A 21,618-nucleotide genomic window follows, 5' to 3' on the forward strand; every position below is an offset into this window, starting at 1 on the left:
GTGTAGCTCTCTTTATGCTGCCTGACTGACCTGCTGCCTTCCTATATGCATGGTTGCCCTCTGAGATCACTTGCACTACTGGCTTCCTGACAGCTCCCAGCTTTTTATCCAAGTATTTGAGATGTCATGCTTCCCAGCTGCTACTGCACCTCTTGAATTTGGAATTCATTGCCTGTGGAAGTTTGACATGGTCTGTTTAACTCTGTTTTTCAATCCAAACTCAAATTTCACTGGTTTCTTTTGTGTGCTCTGATTGACTGAGCTTTGCTTGTTAGACCTTGGTCTGCCCTTGTGAAAGGTGCTGTATAAGCACAATTTCTGTTTCTGCTTAGCTGAAGCCCATGAAATCAAACTATTAGTTGACAAACTGTAAACATACTTTTCTGAATATAACTCCATCAGACTATGAGAACCCTCTTAATGCCAAACTTATACTGTCAGTGGTACTCAAATCTTATGAAATATCTGATCTCTGAAAATGTTGGTTTGGCTTGTGATGTACAAAGCATGATCCCTTTCCATTAAACTGAATTAGACAGAATTTTTTGCACCTAAACATTCTTTGTGTCTTTGTGACCTGCAGTCTCATTTTTCCATTGACCTTAATTCTGAGTTGCGAAAACTGTTTATTTTGTTTTAATGAGTGTAAATAATGTAAATGCTTCAGGAATTGTTTGCAATGTGTACAAACTTTGGAAATGGCTAATTAGAGGGGAAGGATGGCCTTGGAAAGTAGCAACTTTGGCACTTCATCTAACAGTTGACAAGCCTTCAACCTTTTGTGAATGTTTCTTATTCACAGTTGTCCTAGAAATATATAAACTTAAAATTTATTTTACTGTTATTAGGAAACTTAGTGCTAGTGAAAAGTATCAATGTGACCAATAGTTCTGAAGTCTTTTATCCCCCTTTTGGAACTGATCCTGTCATGTGTTGAGCACTCTCAACTCCTGTTGAAATCAGAAGAAGCTGAGGACACTTAGCACTTTTGAATAGTTGCTCAGTACCTGATCATATAGGATCTCAAATTCCCAACACCGGCATAGCGTGGGAAACAGCATTGCAAACTTCCCCCACTAATGCATCTGGAGAGAACACCTCTGTGGGTGAAAGGGTAATTCTGTTTTGATATCTGCTTAATCCTTGCCGCCTTTTCTGATTCCCCTGTTGGCAGTTGTGGTTTTGCGAAGTGGAAACTTGTCCTCTAGGAAGCACGCTGAGAATTATTTAATTTTATACGTTTACTATTTAATATAAACAGTATTTCTATTAATATAAAATAAAAATCTTTAAAAATCTATTCAAAGTTGGCAGCTGATGCGTTTTCTCAGTAGAAAGAAACCATTAACTTATTATTAAATGTGACTGCCAGGTCTTCAGGCTTCATGGAATTAGATGGTCATTATGTTTTTAGGCAGATTGTGAGGGATAATAAAAACAGACTGCTGAGTGAAAAGTAGCAGGTTGTGCTGGCAAGCCTTTTAACTCTGGGGAGAATAGTGAAGGTTGTTTATGTGTAGAAAAATGTGTTCTTGCTTTCCTAATGTTGTTCAGGATTTGAGGAATATGGTTTCATTTTGGGGGGGGGAGGAGTTCTAAGCTTGAAAATGGTATTAAGTGTTTCGAGAGGGAGGCGCTTGAGTAAAATTGTGGAAGGCCTTTTTCTTTTTCTTTTTTTTTTTTAAATCTTTTTGAACATGTCATTTATTTGAGCTTTGGAGAGGTTGAGATTTAAAGTCACTAATCATTTAATTTAATCATTTATTTTGTGAAAATACAATGAACAGGAAATACTAAAAATTGTTCAGCTAAGCTTTTAAAGAACTATAAGTTGTAATGCAGATACAGAAGTGATTTAGCCTAGGAGATAAATCTATGTAATCCTGCCAGTCATGGGTTAATCTGTAATCAGGCCAAGATTGTAAGGAGGTCTGTTTATTTTAATTAGCTAAGAATAATGAGTACACCATGAACTGAATATCTGTTTCACAACTGTTTTTTCTTTTGAGAAAATTACATTCATGATGAAATAAAGAATGAAAATAACTGGCAACTATTTTTTTAAAAGGGCAGGCTGAAAATATGAAACTATAAAACTCTGCTTTTCACCTTGCTTTTGTATATGCCAAGATTTGCTCATATATTTCGTTTTTCTCCCTGGGCAGTGGGTTGAAGGGAAACCTAATACATGAGTCTGGAGTAATAGGGAAGAAAGAGCACACTTAGTGGGTGAGAAAATTTTCCTTTGAGTACGGTATACACTTGAAAATGTGTTTAGTGAAACCCTCTTCCCGTGGTGCTGCCGCCTTATGAACTGCTGCTTGTTGATGGTGGGACTGACACGTCACAATCAAATCACCTCTTTGCCTTTCCCCCTCTTATTTCTTCTCTAGTTTACCAGTCACCTGATGACAAGTTAACTGAGTGAGTGAGCTCTGAAACTCTGACTGGGATCATCTGTTAAAATGACAGACACTACAGAATCAGATCTCATCTGATTTTAAATTATTCAGGGAGACCAATTGCCTGTGGTGTCATATCCAAGACAAAGCTCTCAATCCCCGCCTTCTGCGTATATAATCACAGATATCTAGGTGTATTATTGAGGGGGATTGTCTTTCTCAGAGACATCTGGTATAAGCATTCAGAAGGGATTCTAGCCAGGCTAAGATAGACCCATAGTATGCAAGCTAGGAAAACCCTATTGTCAGGCAGTCTGTAACAATCAACAAAAACAGGTCTGAACAAGTGAAATTGTATTACTTTCTGCCTATCAGACAATCTGCTGATATAGACGCAAAAATTCTGTGTGCATTGACTGTCCAACCTGCCAGACCTGAGGTTGAGAATGAAAACTGGGCTGCTGCCTCAGTTTCCTTGTAAATGCCACTGAGCAGCAGTTGCATTTCATTTTATACTGCGGGACAGTGCGAGTAAGCCATATACATTCTTGCTTAAGTGGGGCACAATGGCTGAACAGAGCAAAAGGAGGAATTTAGCGAAGTGCCAGGCAAATCTCTGTGTTTCTACTTTTTGATGTTAATTAGAAAACTATGGGGGGGCCTTGGGTCAGGCATAGCAGTAGGTTCACACAGGATTTTTAAATGCGGGTCAGATCAGATCAGAAGCCTCCCCTAGAGCAAGGAGATGTACAAAATCCATATAATATAGTTTTTTACAAGCTTTATACAAATAATAATACATGGGGATGATGATGTTGGAGAAAACATTTTGAAATCCAGGTTGTCCTTGGACAAGTTGTCTCAGTCATTTTCCTGTCATTTTCTTTTCCTTCATTTGCCAATTAAGAACAGTATTTCATTTTAAAAACTCTTAAAGGATGTGAAAGAAGGCAATGTGCGATTTTATTTTTTTCCCCTCTTAAGGGTTTTAAAAAGAAATACCATTATTATTGGAAAATCAAGCAAAAAAAGATGGAAAAACGACTTAGATTACTGAGGATTTCTACTCTCTTGTTTTAATCTCTAATATGTCTCAAACAACATGTACTGAAGAAGCCTTTGAAACCCAACTCTGTGTGACTTTACATATGTCTAATACTGTGACTATGTCTAATATGGGTTGCCAGTTATTCATTGTGGCTGTGAAAATAATGAAACCACAATCTAATAGTTTGTGAAGGGAGATATTATGTATTATTATTTTTAAAATAACATGAGTTATTGGTCCTGGCATGCTTATTTGGGTTATCAACTGGCTGTTTATTTTATATGTTGTGTCAGCTGTGATGTTATTTTAGGAGATTGGTTAATAGTCTTTTTAAGATTTTGCCAAGATGAATGAGAATTAAAATGAAGGAGGAAAATCAGAAGAAAACTGGCCATAATTTACCAAATCCTCACTGTCTAGTATAATTCATCTTTTGTGTCTGTCCTGAGGAGATTCTTGAAGAGAATTTTGGCCTGCTTGTATGTGTGAGGGCTGTTAAATTGATCTGTACTTCAGCAATCAGTTGAATGTGTGATCAGCACTGAGAGAATTCTCTGTGATCTAGCTATAAAACATACTTCTGAGATGGTTGTTTCTTATAACTCTTACACATACATATTTTAATACTACAGTAGGAAGTAATTATTTGTTATAACAGTTATTAAGGGATGAGTTAAGACACTTTCTGCAGTAGGTCAAAATGTGTGGCATTCAAGGTTTTTTCTTTCTTTCTTTTTCTTTTAAAGTGTTTCCAGTATTGGAAAATAGTTCAATCATCCTGTTAATAAATATTATTGATAAAACAGCCAGAAGGATTCTGTTCAAATCATTCTTAGAAAGAGTGCCTGTGAAATCTGGAGGTATTTTTAACATAATGCCTGAGCCATGAGAATTAACTTCAGCTTCGAATGTATGCTTTACACAGCACGTGATAGGAAATGCAATCATTTATATCTACATATGTATAGATTTTTAAATCTATCTTCCATCTTTAGGGTATTGGTTTCTGCATTCTTAAAACATCTGTATGTTTTCTGTTGAAATATAGTAGACAGTGATTAAAAAGTGCAGAGTATCAAGGAAAACGGCACACTGCAGAAATACAACATGGCTCGTTTTGTTTAATTTCTGTAGCACTTTACTAGTCTTAAGGCCTTTTGTTCACCAGGGTTTCCATCAAGAATTTAGGTCCTGACTTTGTAAACACTTAGAGACGTTCTTAATTTTATCAAACTCATGTATTTGCAGGATTGGGGCATTAGTAAATGCAGAGGGAGGCAGAAAGTCATCTCTTTCAGTCTGCACCCCGAAAGTTTGGAGAATTTGGGAAAGTAAAAATGGGAGAGGGGAGAATGACAGATCTTTAGCTGATGTAAATTGGCATAGTTCCAATTTACACAACTTGACGTTCTGGCCCTGTCTGTTTTAGTAGTTATAATTTTGGTGTGTAAGGGAAGGAGATGTTAAGGGAAGAAAATGTGTAGAAACTTAAAGCTCTTAGGAGTAGGGACTGTGTTTGGACAGCACCTACTACAATGGGGTCCTGGTCCATGACTGAGTCTCTTAGGTGTTACAGTAATACAAATAACAATTATTACAGAATGATGTGGTCTCTACACTGGGGGACTTCTAGAGGGACTTGTCTGTGAATCAGGATCTGTGATGATGTTGGCATAGGTTATGGAAATGCACCTCTACCCCAATATAACGCTGTCCTCAGGAGCCAAAAAATCTTAACCGTGTTACAGGTGAAACTGCATTATATCGAACTTGCTTTGCGCTGGAGTGCACAGCCCTCCCCCCCCGGAGCACTGCTTTACCACGTTATATCAGAATTCATGGTATATCGGGGTAGAGGTGTAGAAAACACTGTGACTTTATAGATTCTAAAACCTGGTTGGTCTTATTTTGAGAGGTGCAATTATTTCTTTGTATTGTACAGCTAAATTTAAAACAAAAAAATGTTCCAACTCAAAGCACTTTTCTGTATCAGATTCTGGTCATTTATCTCTTTTGAAGTCACTCCAGGTTTATATAGGGTAACTAATAGCAGAATTTTGTGCCTTGATTTTTTGCCTTTAATCCCAGTGATGGAGATTATAGGCAACAAGTGAAATGTTTGTATTTAATGCTTACTGAGTATATCTGTATATACATCTCACACATGCAGACTACTCTGACATGATTCTCAACTTGATGCTGATTTTAAAAGAACAAAACACCTTAGAAGCCTATTGAAATTAATGGAAAAGATTTTATTTATGCGAGTAAAAAACAGTTATAAGTTCTGAATTGCCGTAAAATGAGAATTACACGGCATTCCAATAACTCAGTATAACATCCACGGTTGATGCACAGTTAACTTAAGCATTTTCAAGGACCTTTGGAACCTGTAAACGTATTTTTTCACATTTTATGCTTTCTTGGTAATCCTGTTAAAACAAAACAAAGCTACTGGTTCACTCCATGCTCATATAGCATACCATTGGGGAAACCCAGTTTCTCAACAGCCATTCTCAAAGTTGGTGAGTTCAGAGTTTGATCATCCCATTAAAATCTAGCTATTTTGTGAGCAAATCCTGAGATCTTTATTCATTTTTTACTCATCCATTATTCAGGTAAAAGGAAATGGGAGCTTGACTGAATAAGGACCTCCAAATTTGACTGTCGGTGTGTTAAGTATATGAAACAGAAAATATTATTTTTAGGGTGAGTCAAAATTTTGAGCCAGTGAACCTTGAGGGGAGTCCCATTCTAAACAAACTGCTAGGCTTGTGTGATCTTTTCACTGCATGAAAGGTTGCTTCCCAAAGCTCTGTAATTGGAGACTCTTATATAGAGAAAAATTACCTAGCTCATTAGTTCAAGTCAGAATAATTACTTGAAGGTTTAACAGGTGTAACCATCGAAACCTTGCTTGACTGTCAGAGTTCTATCTCATGGCTCACTGAGTTCAACAGTCTTTGAGTTAAACGGAAAACAGAAAGTTAACATGGAGGCTGTGATAGGAATGCAATAAAACCCGCATGAAATTCAGAAGTAAGGCAGATTAGTAAGGTTGAATTTTCTGTCACTTTTCTTACAAAAGTAATATTTGTATGTAATGTGGTATGGAGAAGGATAGTTAGTTTTTTTCCTTCACAAAATGGTAGAAAACTAATTAGAAGACTTGTAATATTGAGTCTGAGCACAAAAAATCAGACGATATCCATGACCCTTTCCTCTCATAAGAGAGTTGTGGATGCTTGATAGAATGTTGTGTTGTGGGTTTTGTTTCCTCCCGCAAATCCCTTGTAGGGTAGTTATTGCACATGCGGTAGAATGGAGGATCTAAAGTGGAGATATGAACCTGGCATTTTATTATGAAGGAGGTGAGATGCATGATGAGCCAGATAGCTGGTCTGAGGGCTTTTGGTAGCAGTGAGCCACTTGCTTTAAGAGTCCAGCCTTATGGATCTTTGAGTCTTAGCTAGAAAGTAAGCTCCAGCATGTCTGATGAATGTATTTATCTTGAAGGGTCACAATCACAGAGAGAGGCATCCCCTGAGATAGCCAGGTTCCAGCCAATTAAAGGCCTAGAAGATCTGAAAGGTGGTGATTTCTCCAGCAAAAGAAAGGAGAAGGGACAAGTCTTCAGTTTGGTCTTCAGATTTGGGAACAAATTCAGCTCTGTTGTAAGCAATAAATGGGAGTTGTGCCTGTATCTATTTGGCTCTGTCTCTACTGCAACAGGAAGCAGCATGGAGAAGTAAGTCATCTAAAAATAATTAAACAGCCTCCAGCCTCACAAGGTAATATCTTGAGTCGTTTCTGCCATGAAAAAAAGTCTTCAATGACCTAGCTCTATCACTTTCTTTCTCTTTCCCACAGGAAGTTGGCATGGATTGCTGTTGGTTTTATTGGCCCATCCTCTGACTGGTCAGACTTGGAACTCTTCGGTCCCTCTGGTATTCTCCAGATCATAATGGACAGTTGAGTTAGACTCCAGCTATGGCAAAGTGAGTTAATCAGATATTGAATCAGCTAAAAGAACAGGCTCCTTTTTGTACGAATTTCTACTGTAAAATGGAAGAGCAGTCTAGTTAATATTTAGTTCCAGGGACAATTCCAGGGCTACCTCCACCTTTTGGTACCTACATTTATTTCTCTACCTTCCAAAACCATTTTTAGTCCTCGGTTTTGCATTATGGGATGCATCTTTGAGTGCAATATGCCAAGAGAAGTGTATGATAGAGTACAGATAGTAGGCTATTTAAGCTAAAGAACATAATTAAAAAGTTCAGAAGTTGATCCTAAACTAGTGGTAACATTTTGCATGGCCCTAAAGAAGATCTGAGTTTGATTTCAGGTCTGAATTTCTCTCTTGGAAGTGTTCTGCAAGTGCAGTACATTGAGGCATCATTCACACTGGAAAGGGTTGTTGATATAGCAATACTGGCAAGCCCTCCTAGTGGAAACGCATCTTATACGAGCAAAATTGTTTTTTTGCCTGCATAACTGATACCAGTTCCTGGAACAAAGTAAGCTTTACTGGAAAACAGACTTTTTTTGCCAGTATAGCTGCATCTACACTGGAGCTTTTGCCATCACAGCTTTGTCAATTTGGGGTGTCGGTTATTTTGTTCACACTCTAATCACTATAGTTATGCTGGCAAAACTTTTAAGTGTAGACCAGGCTTGAGTATGCATTTTCATTATGTTAACAGCAACTTCTGGCTAAGTGGGCAGCATTAATGGGCTCCAGTGGGGCTTAAAGAAGTTGTGGAGAAAATCTTTGGAACTCTAAGGGGATGAAAAGGCCCACCTCAAATAAATGAGGGGAAATACGCTTCTCCTCTGTCTATGGTATCTAGGAGCTTGAAATTAAATGAGGATTCAGGTCCTGACAGCAGGCATGATATACTTTTCCTTGTTCAGGAGGCTGTTGATAAGCTAGCTGACAAGTGCGGGGGAAATCAGGCTGGTACTTTGCATTGCCACAAATATTTTAAATCTGTGTAATTTCAGCATCAAAAACTCATAAGGTCAACAGAGCAGTGTCACAGCCATGGGGAAAAGGACTATAATCCTGATGGAGAGGATTCAGCCACCCAGGGAATCTCTTAAAGAGTAACAGATGCCTTGTGGAAAACCCTGATAACAATTACCCTTCGGAATAATTCTTCTCGTGTAACATGTCTTCTGGGATTTTTTTCTCCCTCAGTAGGGATCTTAAACAAAAAAAACAGGATCTTTGTTGTAAGCATTCATCTGCTCCTGCTGCTGTTTCCCACATGAAGTCAGAATCCTTTGTTTGTGACGACATAATTACTTACAACGAAGTCAACTGTGATCGCGCAGAGGTTTATAACTTCATGTGGCGATAAATAGCAGGAGCAGATCAATTCTTAAATATCCTGTTTTAATGCAAATATTCCTGTCTGTAAAGGAAATAAGAGAAATACATAATTTTTGTTGAGACCATTCTCATGTATCGTAAGATTTCAGTCTTTATTTGAAAAATGGACATAGCTCTAAAAGGATGTCTGGAACAATAGAGGTTGGTTAGCAGAAGGACAGTCATGCAAAATCTGGTGTGCTCAGCTTTTAAGAGGGCTATATTGAAATGGATTTGAGAGCTAAAGGAATCGCCCTTTTCTGTTTGCCTTTGTGTGATTATTTTCAACCCATAAACTGCCAGCTAAGTTCCTGGTGGATATCAACTTTGGCCCATAACAAAGCAGCTGTTTCAGCAGGAAAAAATGTGTTATGATATTGTAAACTTAGAAGACAAGGTTTCTAATGTAAGCATTTATGAGCTTGTGTTTTAGAGGTGTGACCTCTTGTTCCATGAAGACAGTGGGATTTTTTTAAAGCTCCAAATGTATCCTAGCATAACAAAAACAGTTAGAATTGTTTAGTGCCTTCCTCCTATATAAAATAATTTCAGAGACTGCAATCCTTTTGTTAAAGTACTCTCAGCTTACAGAGTCTAAGGAAAAGAGAGATACTTTTCATTTTTTTCCCCTCATCCGACGCTGTGCAGTCTGCTAAAAGCTTTCTATGGCTCATAAGCCTATTGTTTGCCTAAAGGGGCACACAGGTGGTATTTTTGCTAAAGTGGAAATTATCAGACTGTGGGGGTATTTAACTGAATTCAGCCTTTTTTGAGTCTGTATATTTCCTAGAATCTTATGACTTAATTTGTCTGATAGAAATACACTACCTGCGTGAAATCAATTAACAGTCAGTTAGGTTCACACCTGAAGAATGGAAGTTGAGAGTGAGGAAGAAGAGGTAAATGTGTTCTGTCACTTATCTTTTAGTCCCCAAAAATCTGGTGGACTTTTCCCCCCCGGGTTTGTAGGTTCACAGGGTCTCAATATCTCTGTTGAGAATCTCTGTTCATATTTCAGAATGGAATCAGAATGATTATTCAGCAAGCTCAGCAGTGGAAGTTATTTACCTCTGTCGTGAGGCAGGTTTTATCTCTATCTCCATCCATCCTTCTCAAAAATATCTGCACTTTTGTAGGGAAGGAGCAGTGTTCCCAGTGTCCAGCTGTGCCTTTCCAGCTAGAATTTGAGTCTATCCTTAGAGCCTTACTATGTCCTTTTCTTTAAGGAATAGGGAATGTTTGGAATAACTGTGGGTTTGGGTATTTTTAGACTCGGTTTAATATTGATTTGGAATTGAATGAAAAGCACCTGGAATTCCAGTATCCACCCACATCCCCTTCACTTTTAGCTTCTTTCATCCTGGTTTGTATGAGTGGCTAAATTCTACACAGGCCATATTACTAATCTGAAATTCTCAGGTGGAAGTCAAACTAAATAGGATTTTTTTTTTTATACTTCCACACTTTTTTTTTTCCATTTTGCATTGGCCACCTTTATTTGAAAATTCTAAGGTACTAGCTTTCAGCCCAGAGCAAATTTTTACAGCACAATATGAACTCCTGGAAATTGTTTAACACTAACATGATTATAGTGAACTCCTTTGAGTTTATAAAACAGAGCTCGTTGTGGAAATTGGCATTAAGGTTGAGTTTTAGTCCATCACTCTTGTGTTTATGGTTTCAAACTTAAGCTGACTCTTGAAAGCAGAAAGATATACATTAGGCCCTGAGATTTGCTAACGTATTTTGTACATTGAAATACAGAGGTAAGATAACGTTTGCGTGAGTTTGTTGCAACTCCAAAAGAATAAATAGAGAGCTCTAGTCATCTTGAGAGCTTCTTTGTGTGTGTTATTAACAAAGTATGTTTCAGAATGCCATAAACTCAGCAAGTACTAGGGGTTTGAGTTTTATTTACCAGTCTTTTTTCATGTTTTTCTACTCTGAGTCACAGCAGCTATTTAATTCTCTGGTCTGATTGCCCTTCCCCTTTCAAAGATGCACTATATTCACAATCTTCTGATGCTTTTGCTAATGTGTTTTTTTTTCTTTTCTTTTCTTTTTCTTTTTTATTTCTTTGGCAGTTGTATTAATTTGCGTCCAGGCCATTTACTTGATAATTTGTCGTCTTGAGTAGAGATAATCCAGCAATTCTTGAACATAGAGCAGACAGCTTTTGAGAAAATATGCTTTAGATACAAACTAAAAAATTGCTAGGACTGTTACTAGTTGTTAGAGATGGGATTTGAAACCTTAAGAATAGCAAGTGAGAGTCTAACTGGGAGAATGGATTTCTGTGCCAAGTGACTACTCCATGGAGAAAGAAAAGCTGAAAAAAGTGCTTGGTTTTTAACTGAGCAGCCACGTACTATGGGTGTGGAGTCAGCAGATGATCCTGGTGGACAGTACACCAGTAATTTCAGAAAGATGGATCATAGAGTCTGAACAGAGAGAAGTAAAGTAGTGCTAGTGCTAGTTTGTCCGTTGATATGTATAGCACTTCCTTCTTCTGAATGGAATATTAGATTTACTTAACTGTTTATTAGTTTGTAATAGTCTCACTCTCTAGTGGCTTGAGAACAAAATAGCGGCTATACATTCTACTGTGGTTGACTGCTGTGAGGGACTTTCCTTTAGAGGTTTGTGACTCTTTGGAGCAGAAGGTTATGAGTTCTTTCCCCTTCTTCCATGTATGGAGCTAGCTGATGAACCTGTCTCTATCCATGTGGCCACAGATTGTTACGGAGGAAGGGAGTGTGTTGCTCCTTACTTTGGTTGATTTAGACAATCATCCATCTCATTTCTGTCCCCAGTCCCCTGTACCTGACTGACTATGAACCAGGTAGATGAGCTTTTTTAAAAAAAAAAAAAGAAAAAAAAAGCTGTGTCCATCCCTACTTGTCTAGAAGAATAGGCCAGACCAATGTTAGGGTAATGAGGATTGCAGAAATGAGAACACACCTAATAATAATCCCATGGTGTATTCTCATTCATGCATCTCCTAATGTCCAAGTGTAATTTAACTGCAAGTAAGTTTAAGGCTGGAGGAGAAAAAAATGAAGCTGAATTGCAGTGCCCAAACTATAGTACTAAAAATAAATATAAATTAGTGCAACAGAATGGGCCAATTTGCTATAAATACCAACAAGTGAACTGCATGCATGAACACAGGCAAATGCCTTAAGCAAAATAATTCACTAAAGAAAACAGTCTAGATCAATTTCATTTGTGAAATGACTAACAGAAACATCATCTCAGAGAGCCTGGCATTTTTAGGAAACACACTTCTGCAGCATTTTCCTATGAATAATTAAATAAAACCCAAGCAGTCCGGTCAGCAGAGTTAAAACAAGAAGAATATATTGGCTCACTTTCCTTCAAGAAAATAAATATGTTACTCTATTGCATTTTAGAGGAGGCTATCACAAAACTCATCCTTCCTGCTCTGTTTCATTTCCTTTGCAGCAATGAACAAACAGAATGGGTATGCTTCTCAGTTTGCCAATTACCATTTTAACTGTGAGATGTTTGATACCTACATGCCCAGTTTTGAAGGAACGATAGATTCAGAAGTTCAGTATCCATGTGCAATCATAGACTCTCGGCCATCGTATGTGATCCTTGAAAAAGGACTGGTTAAACAATCAGTAGTTGAGCAAAGATTGTGAGCAATTGCACACAATTTTAGACATGTTTCTCTTTTTTCTCACTATTGTCAGCTCCAGTTTGAGAACTTCTGAATGTATGCAGCAGAGAGAAAATTCTGCTGTAAGACTAAGGCTGCATGTTTGAAAAGTAGGCTCCTGTATCAAAATAAAGGGACAAATTTAAAAAATTTCCATAAAAATTTTAAAATTAGCTGGCCTAATTAGACTCAAATTGAGCCCTGTTTTTCTATTGTTGATAGGATTCAAGGGTGTTTCCCCTCTCCCCACTGTTAAAAAAAAAAAATAAGTTAGTATTAATGTAATTCCAGCTCACAGTAGACAGATGTCTGCAAGCAAATCTGTCACTGTTCTTTTTTCCTCTTGCCAGTTTCAGTAGGTGGATTAAATCAACAAAAGGGCCATTGAGGGTGAACTTTCCTCCCACCATTATCAAAAGATGGTCTCTAGGTTGTGGATAAGGAACTTTGGTAGGTTGGTGTGGAGGAACCTTGCTGCTCCCTGTGCTGTATCTTTCCCATGAATAAATGGAGAACTTTCAGTTTCCAGGGCTATCAGTCCAACACTCCTCATCATTGCTGAATGGTTCTCTCACACACATGATTAGTTAAAAACAAAACTCTCTATAGATTGAAGAAATCTATAGAAATCTGGCAATCTTGTTTCCAGATATGTGACACAAACAGGAAAGGTACGGTACAAAGGATAATAATATATCCACATGTTCATTTATTAACACTTCTTACATCTAGTCGCTGAAAAATACTTCTCAGATAGTCACTAAATAGTGTTACAGCAAAACGTGGCTAAATGGCTTCATATTTTTGTATGCTTTGGTGTTATGAGTTAAAGAAACTTTGTTCATTTCCTGCCCTAAATGATCACAGAACGTTGCCGTCATGTTTTATCCAGAGGTGGGTGTATTTCAGTGGTGGGTGAAGTTTGTTTCGTCCTTCTAAAAATGCATGAGCAATATCCTGCTCACTCTACGTGAACTGTCCGTGCTAGTAAGCTGGACAGTAAAGGTGAGATCCTTCCCTATGCTCTAGCCCTTTACAGTGGAGTAGTGTGGTAGGAGACCTTTGGTGCAGGCACTGTGGAAGACCAGCTATCAGGCAACCTCACGTACAACCCCTCACAAGCTCCAGCATGGAGGGTGCAATGTTGGGACCGAGACACAACATTCAGTGCTACAGCACTGGGGAGGTAGGGAAGCCCAGGGAGGCTTCTGTAACTTAGATGGGACCCCAGGACTGTCTAAATCACAAGCTTAGAGTGTGTGCTCTCCAACCCCTGGAACAGCTCAGGGTTAGTATAGAGCAGGGGTGGTCAAACTATGGCCTGGGGGCTGCATGTGGCCCTTCAGACATTTTAATTCAGCCCTTGAGGTCCTGCTGGGAAGCAGGGTCCGGGGCTTGCCCCGCTTCAGCTCTGCAACCAGGGAGTGGGGCCGGGGGCTTGCCCTGCTCTGTGCGGCTCCCGGATGCAGTGGCATGTTTCCTACGCATAGGGGCAGCCAAGGTGCTCCGCATGCTGCCCCCTCCTAAGCGCCACCCCCACAGCTCCTGTTGGCCGGGAAGTACAGCCAATGGGAGCTGCAGGGGCGGCACCTGCAGACAGGGCAGTGTGCGGAGCCTTCTGGCTGCGCCTCCATGTAGGAGCCGGAGGAGGAACATGCCACTGCTTCTGGGAGCTGCTTGAGATAAGCGACACCTGAAGACTGTACCCCTTACCCCCTCCCGTGCCTACATCCTCACCTGCAGCCCTGATCCCACTCCTGCCCTCTGAACCCCTTGTCCCAGCCCGGAGCACCCTCCTGCACCCCAAACCCTCATCCCCAGCCCCACCCCAGAGCTTGCACCCCCAGCTGGAAACTCCCCCCTCCTCCCCGCATCCCAACCGCCTGCCCTAGCCCAGAGCCCACTCCTGCACACTAAACTCGTTCCTGGCCTCACTACAGAGCCCGCACCCCCAGCCGGAGCCCAGGCCCAATTTTGTGAGCATTCATGGCCCGCCATACAATTTCCATATTCAGATGTCGCCCTCGGGCCAAAAAGTTTGCCCACCCCTGGTATAGAGCAACTACAAAAGTGGCTTAAAACCACCTTATCCCCTGTTTCCCTGGGACTGTGAGTTTTATGCTACTCTTCTTAGAGATGCAGCACAGAATCTCACCCCAATAAATTACAGGGTTAGGAGAACCCATGTAAGTAAGGGAAGTGGATTTGGCACCATTTTTAAGTCCTATGGGATCCTTGTAGATTATAGTTGCTCAAGCAACAGTTCATTGAACCCTTGCTGATGATCCACCAGAGAGCTGGCTGGTTGCATAGTGCTGGCTCTTTCTTTCTTTCTTTCTTTCTTTCCATCTGTTTAATGTATTCTTTTAGCTGTATTTTAATGCAGTTTAGCACTTCCCCGTGTATCATATCTCCATCCAGAGCAATCACTGCTTTTCAGCTATTCATGAAGCAGTCAGCAATTGGTAGAGGAGGGGTCTGTGAGATAATCTTTGTTAAAATGAGATCCACAGCATGGAAAAGTTTGAGATGTCAAATGCTAGATAAAAGGTGCCCATAAAACTAAGTTACTGTAATTTCAACAAAAAAGAGAGAACTTGCATGTTTTCTTAACCACTTAGAACAAAAAGCTAGGATGTTAACTTTCCAGTATTAAACACTGCTGTTATTCAGTTTATACTAGACCTACTTATTCAACCATATGAACTAATGTTTGATAGTTGTGACATTTTGAATTACTTCAGTTCTCTACAGGCTTTGCAATAAGATTAATTATTTTTCCCTGGAACTATTTGCAGCTTCCAGTTTTCTTCGTTTTTTGTGTTCCTTTAGCTCTTGCTCTTTATTTTTCCCCATTAACTTTGGTCCGTGTTGACTTCATCCTCTTCTCTGAAGAAGGAAGTAGCTGGCAGTTGCTTGTGTAGTTGTATAAAAACAGAGACCGGCCGATTTCTGTCTTCAGTTATGTGCATACAGCTCTTGCTAACTTCATTAATGAAGTTACCTGCATGTGTCTGTGGGCAGAATAGGAGCCACAGACACTGGTGGGTCCCTTCATTACACTCGTTGCTGAGAAACTCGTACTTTGAGAACTCCAGACCTCAGGAGGAGCGTGGCTCACATGAGTCAGTAATTCATGATCTGCTCTGAAGAAGGGATTCAGCTGCTTCTAGGAAGCAGCTGAAGCTCAGGTTGTAGTATCTGGCAAGTCGAAGTTGCTTTTGGAGATGGGGAGGGCATGTTTAGTGAGCAATGCAGACTATTCAGACACCCCAGCTGGCTATGCAGACTGCTTTTTCTGCTTTTCAGTTTTGACATGAAAACCAATGTGGTGGAAGAGGGAAAGATTTCATTTGGTGACAGATGCTGAAGGAGGAGTAAACCTGAAAGATAATGTGTGTTTAAGTAGTTTTGAGTAAATAAAAACTGTTCCTTTGTTGTCATTTCCAGAGCAGTTCTGTGTAATTGGTGTATGCTCCTAGGCCTGCACTCGCAAGAAAATGTGCGGTATAAGGAAAAAGAGGTGGGAATATTACGTACAAAACTGAGGATATCTGTGTGCCATGAATAACTGAATCTAGCTCTCCAAATGTCTGTTTTGCTAAGTGACCAAGATTTAAAAGAATAAAATTATTTTAATAGCAGGAAATCTTACTAGTCCACACAGGAAAAATAAAAGGAACTGATAAAGGCCTTGTAATTTGAACACTGACAGCATATTTTTATTGTTAAACACTGTAGAATGTTGCTGGATCTTATTTGTGGCTGTTTTGTTTAAAATGAACAACCTACTGGGATTTCTTGTTTTCTTGGAAAATTGGGGTAATTTTTAAGCCTTTTAAGAATATTGTCTTTTTTGAAGCTGGTGAAGCCCTTCACTGCTGTTTATAATAAGAAATTCTAGGTACTTTTTTAAACAAATTTATTTCGGTTGTAGGGGCAGTTCTGGGCACATTTGTGAGACTTAAGGGTTAAATTCCCAACACTGTCGCATATGGCAGTGAGCAGAATTGCAGATGTTGATGATGCAACATAATTAGTATTCTTTTATGTAAATGAAGGTTGTCAATGTTACCATAGTGTCTACTTTCTTTCAAACTGGAATCGCCACTTAGTCTCACCAAGACTAGATAGGATTATTCCCCAATTTTCAGACAAGATTTGAGAGGGAACAGAAGGAAGGAAAGAAAGACAGAAAGAGAAATAAATGGTAATGGTGTGGGGGGGAACAGTTTGATCTTGTTATAAGTAGACCATTTCCATTCTTTGTTTTTCACTTTATTTCTGAAAGTGCCTTACTTGTTATTTGGCATGTGTGAATGAACTAGCATAGCCCAAGTAAAAGGCACAGTTAAATCCAGAGCAGTTTTTAACAGCCAGGAAAAAAAAAAGTTACTCTGATGTTTAAGTATCTCTGTTGCAGAGACATAAAAATTCTGAAGATGCCGCTTCTATTGCTATTTTCAAATATAGAGGCGAACAAAAGACGGAGAGGAAAAAGTTTAACTTCCTCTAAAATCTTCCTTCTTTAATATGGTGGTACTAATAAGAAGCTAGTAATAAAGTTTAAATTAAATTTGCATAATAAATTTAAGAGACCCTAAGGCGTATTTTCATGGACTTGTCAAATGTGCAATCTGCATGCTTTTTGTAGTTGGCTGTTTCAGTGCTCATCTTCAAACTCCTGGAAAGTATGCTATTTCCTTAGTTGCATTTCAACTGTATTCCCCATAAAGTAGCATTCTGAATTTTGAAATAAGACTTTCTGCATGCTACTTCTGTAACTGTGTTTTGAATGGTATGATGACAATCTGTAACCATATTGTGCATATTGCTAGTCTGGCTGGATATTATTACTTTGAGTTGTATTGAGGTACTGTGGTCACACAATATGTGTATGAGGTGAGATAGTCTTTTCTTAATTATTTCAATAAACAACAACTGTCTTTCTATCTTTATCTTTCCTCCTCCATTATGGACATAATGCAGTTCACAATCTCCCGCACTCCCCAGCTTTTTCCCATTATGCTTATTTTATTTTAATATCATCTACATTTGACAACTCTCCATTCATGCATTTTTATTATGAAAAACATATAGGAAATGGAGAGGTTTCCCCCCCAAAACATATACTGCTGCATAGCCGAAACTAAAGTGGACACAAGAGGTGTATAAGTTTGCTTAGTTTTCTTGTTGAGATTTTACTATGCCATATGGTAGGCCATCCACTATGAAAAACTTTTGAAGAAGAGGCTATGTGTGTGGTCAGCAGATTTATAGATAATCAGAAAAATGAAATTCTGGAGTACCCCTTTCCATTTGACATTTCTTCACAGCCAGTGTTTTGGGTTGTTAGGTGCATTAATGTCATGACTTCCAGCTAGTTCTGTTCCTTGTTATGAATACATTCTCTGTGGTAGCTCTTATAATTAAGGGGATTAATTGTGTTCTAAAGCAGCCCTACTATGTTGGTTTTTTTGTTGGTATTTTTTTAGTTTGTTTACATGTATCACAGGAATATTCTCTTTCTAGGGCTTTGAAGCTGTGCTGCTTTATGTGATGAAGACCTAAGTAGTAATTAAATTCCTGAAGAACTGCCAAGTCTCCTATTGGCTGAAATGGGGATGTTCCAGGCTCTGGTCATTGAGTTGCGAAAAAAAGAATGTTTAAAGATGACACAGTGAGTAGTGAATTGTATGTATGTATCTGGCTGACACATCTTCGTCCCAATTTTTTTCCATTTGTGTCTGATCACTGACTTGATTATATTAAAGAAACCATTTTACTAGCATGAAGAACTCTCCGTGGTTGTGTTCTTTGTAGAACATAAATGAATCATTTATAAAACATATGGATGTAGAAGACACAAGTGGAAGCATGTGGTTCTTTAGAATTCCAATATCCCTGCTTTGCACTTTCTTCATCTGGGATTTAAAAATAGAGTAAATTGGTTGTCTTTTCTTTTGTGTGCAGACATACTCAATTGTGCATTATGTCAGAATGCACAAGTGAAAAATCCTGGAATGTATTTTCTACCTGCAGTTACTGTGCAAGGATGTAATATGCAAACAACTTTTTAAAAACAAATGTATTGGCCTTGGTTTAGAAGTACAGAGGCAAATCTTTAGCTGATGTAAATTGTTGTAGCCCTATTGAAGTCAATACTGCTATGACAGTTGCACGAGCTGAGGATTTATCCCAGTGCTTTTGTAAGATGAGTCTGTGACCCATATTGCTTGCAACTCTACCTTTAAATTAAGTTTGCTGAGGAGAATTCAGTGAAAGAGCCAAAAACCAAACCCATATCTGCTCAAATACAATCACATACACAGGTTGCCATAATATGACTGCATAAACGACATGAGACCTATAAATGTGTTTTTTTTTTTGTCATGGCTGAATTTTTATATTCAACTTCAGTGAAATGTTTGAAACTCTTGCTCCTGCACCCTGCCCAAGTCAGAAAAAAAAAATTACATGGTGGGAAAGGAGAGACTTAAAAAAACCAATAGTGTGATATACAGCCTTTACTTTTCAGGTTTTCTTTTCAAATATAGTCCAGTTTGGTCATGACAACTATCTGGTATCTGTGTGGCTTTTATGAAAAAAAGTTCATAACCTCAGTCCAGTTCCTAGTGGACAGGTATGTCTGTCACAAAAACATCTTCAACATTGGCCTTAAATTTGTCCATCTTAAGGGTGCAGGCTCACTAAGGCATGTTGTCAGCTTGCAGTGGCACCACCTGGGCTGTCGGCAATAGGTGGATAGACAGCTTCATTCTTTGGAGTCTGTCAACCCAATATCTTTCACTGATACTAAAAATTGCTACCAGAGTTATTTCAGTCTGTGAAAGGAAATACTGTAATTGGAGTTGGCAAGACATGACACATCTGTCTTTTTATGTCTTTTTTTTATATCTTTACAAAAGACAAATTACTTCAGATTTGTACTATGGCTCTAAAATCCTTTTTCTTTTGTCTTGCAAGGTTAAAGCAGTGGAGACTTCTGTAAGACATGGATAGATGCAAACATGTTGGGCGGCTACGACTCGCCCAGGACCATTCTATCCTGAATCCCCAGAAGTGGCACTGCAAGGATTGCAACACCACAGAATCTATATGGGCTTGTCTGAAATGCTCCCACGTGGCCTGTGGAAGGTACATTGAGGAACATGCACTTAAACACTTTGAAGAGACCAAGCATCCCTTGGCTATGGAAGTTAATGATCTGTATGTGTTTTGTTACCTTTGTGAAGACTATGTTTTGAATGATAATCCTGAGGGCGATTTGAAATTGTTAAGAAGCTCTCTGTCTGCTATTAGAAGTCAGAAGCATGATCCATCAGCAAGAAGTGGGAGGACATTGCGATCAATGGCTTTGGGGGAGGATGTGTATAGCCATCAAAGGACCCCTCAGGGACAGCCTCAGATGCTCACTGCTCTCTGGCACAGGCGCCAATCTTTGCTAGCAAAAGCACTGCGGACCTGGTTTGATAAGAGTTCTAGAGGCAGGCTAAAACTAGAACAAAAGAAACAAATGGAGGAACTGGAGAGAAAGAAGGAAGCAGCCAGGCAGAGGCGACAAGAGATGAAACGGCGACTTTTGGAGGAACTGGCAAACACTCCTCCTAGAAAGAGTGCGAGACTTCTGTCTCATGTTCATAGAGAGAATTTGATTCCAAGGAAGTTTAGAGAGATGGCAGCAAGTTCCCCTACCTCAAGGCGAGTGCAGAGCAGCAGATTCAGACAGTTTTATTCCATCCGGCGTAAGCCCCTAATGACTCCTGGTGTGACTGGCTTAAGGAATCTGGGAAACACATGCTACATGAACTCAATCCTTCAAGTGCTAAGTCACCTCCAAAAGTTCAGAGAATGTTTTTTGACACTTGACCTCTGTGAAACTGAAGAACTCTTAGCCAAAACCGTGAATGGAAAGTCTAGAATGTCTGGCAAGTTGGCAAATGGATCTGCTGCTAACGAGTCAGGGAGGAATGATAAAATGGGGTCATATGGCAGGCAAAGCTTGCCAGTTGGCTTAAACGGTGGCTCCTCAATAAGCAGGAGTTTAGAACTAATACAGCCCAAGGAACCGAGTTCAAAGCACATTTCTCTCTGTCATGAACTGCACACCCTCTTCAGAGTCATGTGGTCTGGGAAGTGGGCATTAGTGTCTCCATTTGCCATGCTGCACTCCGTGTGGAGTTTGATTCCAGCATTTCGAGGTTACGATCAGCAGGACGCTCAGGAATTTCTCTGTGAGCTGTTGGACAAAGTGCAGCAGGAGCTGGAGTCAGAAGGAACGAAGCGCAGGATTCTCATCCCTTTCTCACAGAGGAAGCTCACCAAGCAGGTCCTGAAGGTGGTGAACACCATTTTTCATGGGCAGCTGCTCAGTCAGGTATGCACATAGCTTATCACTGAAACCAGCTGCTGCTTTCAGTGCCAGGGAGCAGAGGTTCTGTTTTCTGTGGAACCACTGGATACTCAGCAGGACTTAGGTAGGTGACCCTAATGAAGATGGAATTTATTATAGCACTGTAGTAGAGCTGTTAGAGACCTGTTGGCATTTTCAGCATATAACCCACTTCTAAAGGTATCAGAACTTAGCTATATTTTATCACTTTAAGATGGCAGTTGCACACAGGACAGACAAGTCCTCAGCCCTAGTGCAAGGTGGGTTTTGTTTTACACAATATTTTTATACTTGATTTGGCTTTTTTTGATCTTTTTCTGTGCTCAAAAAATGGGGAGGGGAGTTGTGGGGAGAGGGCCAGAGAATCCAGTCTTCTGTCTCTCAAAGAATAAAGCTTGTTTTAAAATGAATGTTTTCAGGCATTTTGAGACGATCATGAGAGGTGCTGAGCACCCATAACTCTTGTTGTTTTCTGTGAGAGTTGCATGTGCTCTGCAACTCTCAATATCTGGTCCTTTGTATATGTATTTTCTCCTTGAGTATCTCACGTTATTCCCCAAGGGTCTGGTAATAAGAGCTGCTGTGTATCTGTGCAAGCCCTCAATTACCATTGACTTCGAAGGGCCCTGAAAGTGTTGAGCACCTTGCAAGAGACACTTTGCAGGACTGGGCCATAAAAATGGACACTTGACA

General features: G+C 39.5%; 1 protein-coding gene across 11 annotated transcripts in view; it reads left to right on the forward strand.

Annotated features, from left to right (window-relative positions):
- USP49 (ubiquitin specific peptidase 49) overlaps positions 1–21,618 on the forward strand; it is a 57,750-nt gene that overhangs the window by 17,177 nt on the left and 18,955 nt on the right. For 3 of the 11 annotated variants that reach the window (XM_050955844.1, XM_050955854.1, XM_050955845.1), the window contains 4 exons: positions 6,967–7,198; positions 7,321–7,448; positions 18,045–18,192; positions 19,500–20,910. In XM_050955844.1, coding sequence (XP_050811801.1) covers positions 19,528–20,910 — 1,383 coding nt within the window. In that variant the 5' untranslated portion in view covers positions 6,967–7,198; positions 7,321–7,448; positions 18,045–18,192; positions 19,500–19,527. Of the gene's footprint in view, positions 1–6,966; positions 7,199–7,320; positions 7,449–15,962; positions 16,036–18,044; positions 18,193–19,499; positions 20,911–21,618 lie in introns of all 11 variants that reach the window. The other 8 variants (XM_050955849.1, XM_050955848.1, XM_050955847.1 and 5 more) reach the window with 4 other exon arrangements.

This window comes from Gopherus flavomarginatus, chromosome 5 (assembly GCF_025201925.1).
Source record: "Gopherus flavomarginatus isolate rGopFla2 chromosome 5, rGopFla2.mat.asm, whole genome shotgun sequence".
Lineage (NCBI taxonomy): Eukaryota > Metazoa > Chordata > Testudines > Testudinidae > Gopherus > Gopherus flavomarginatus.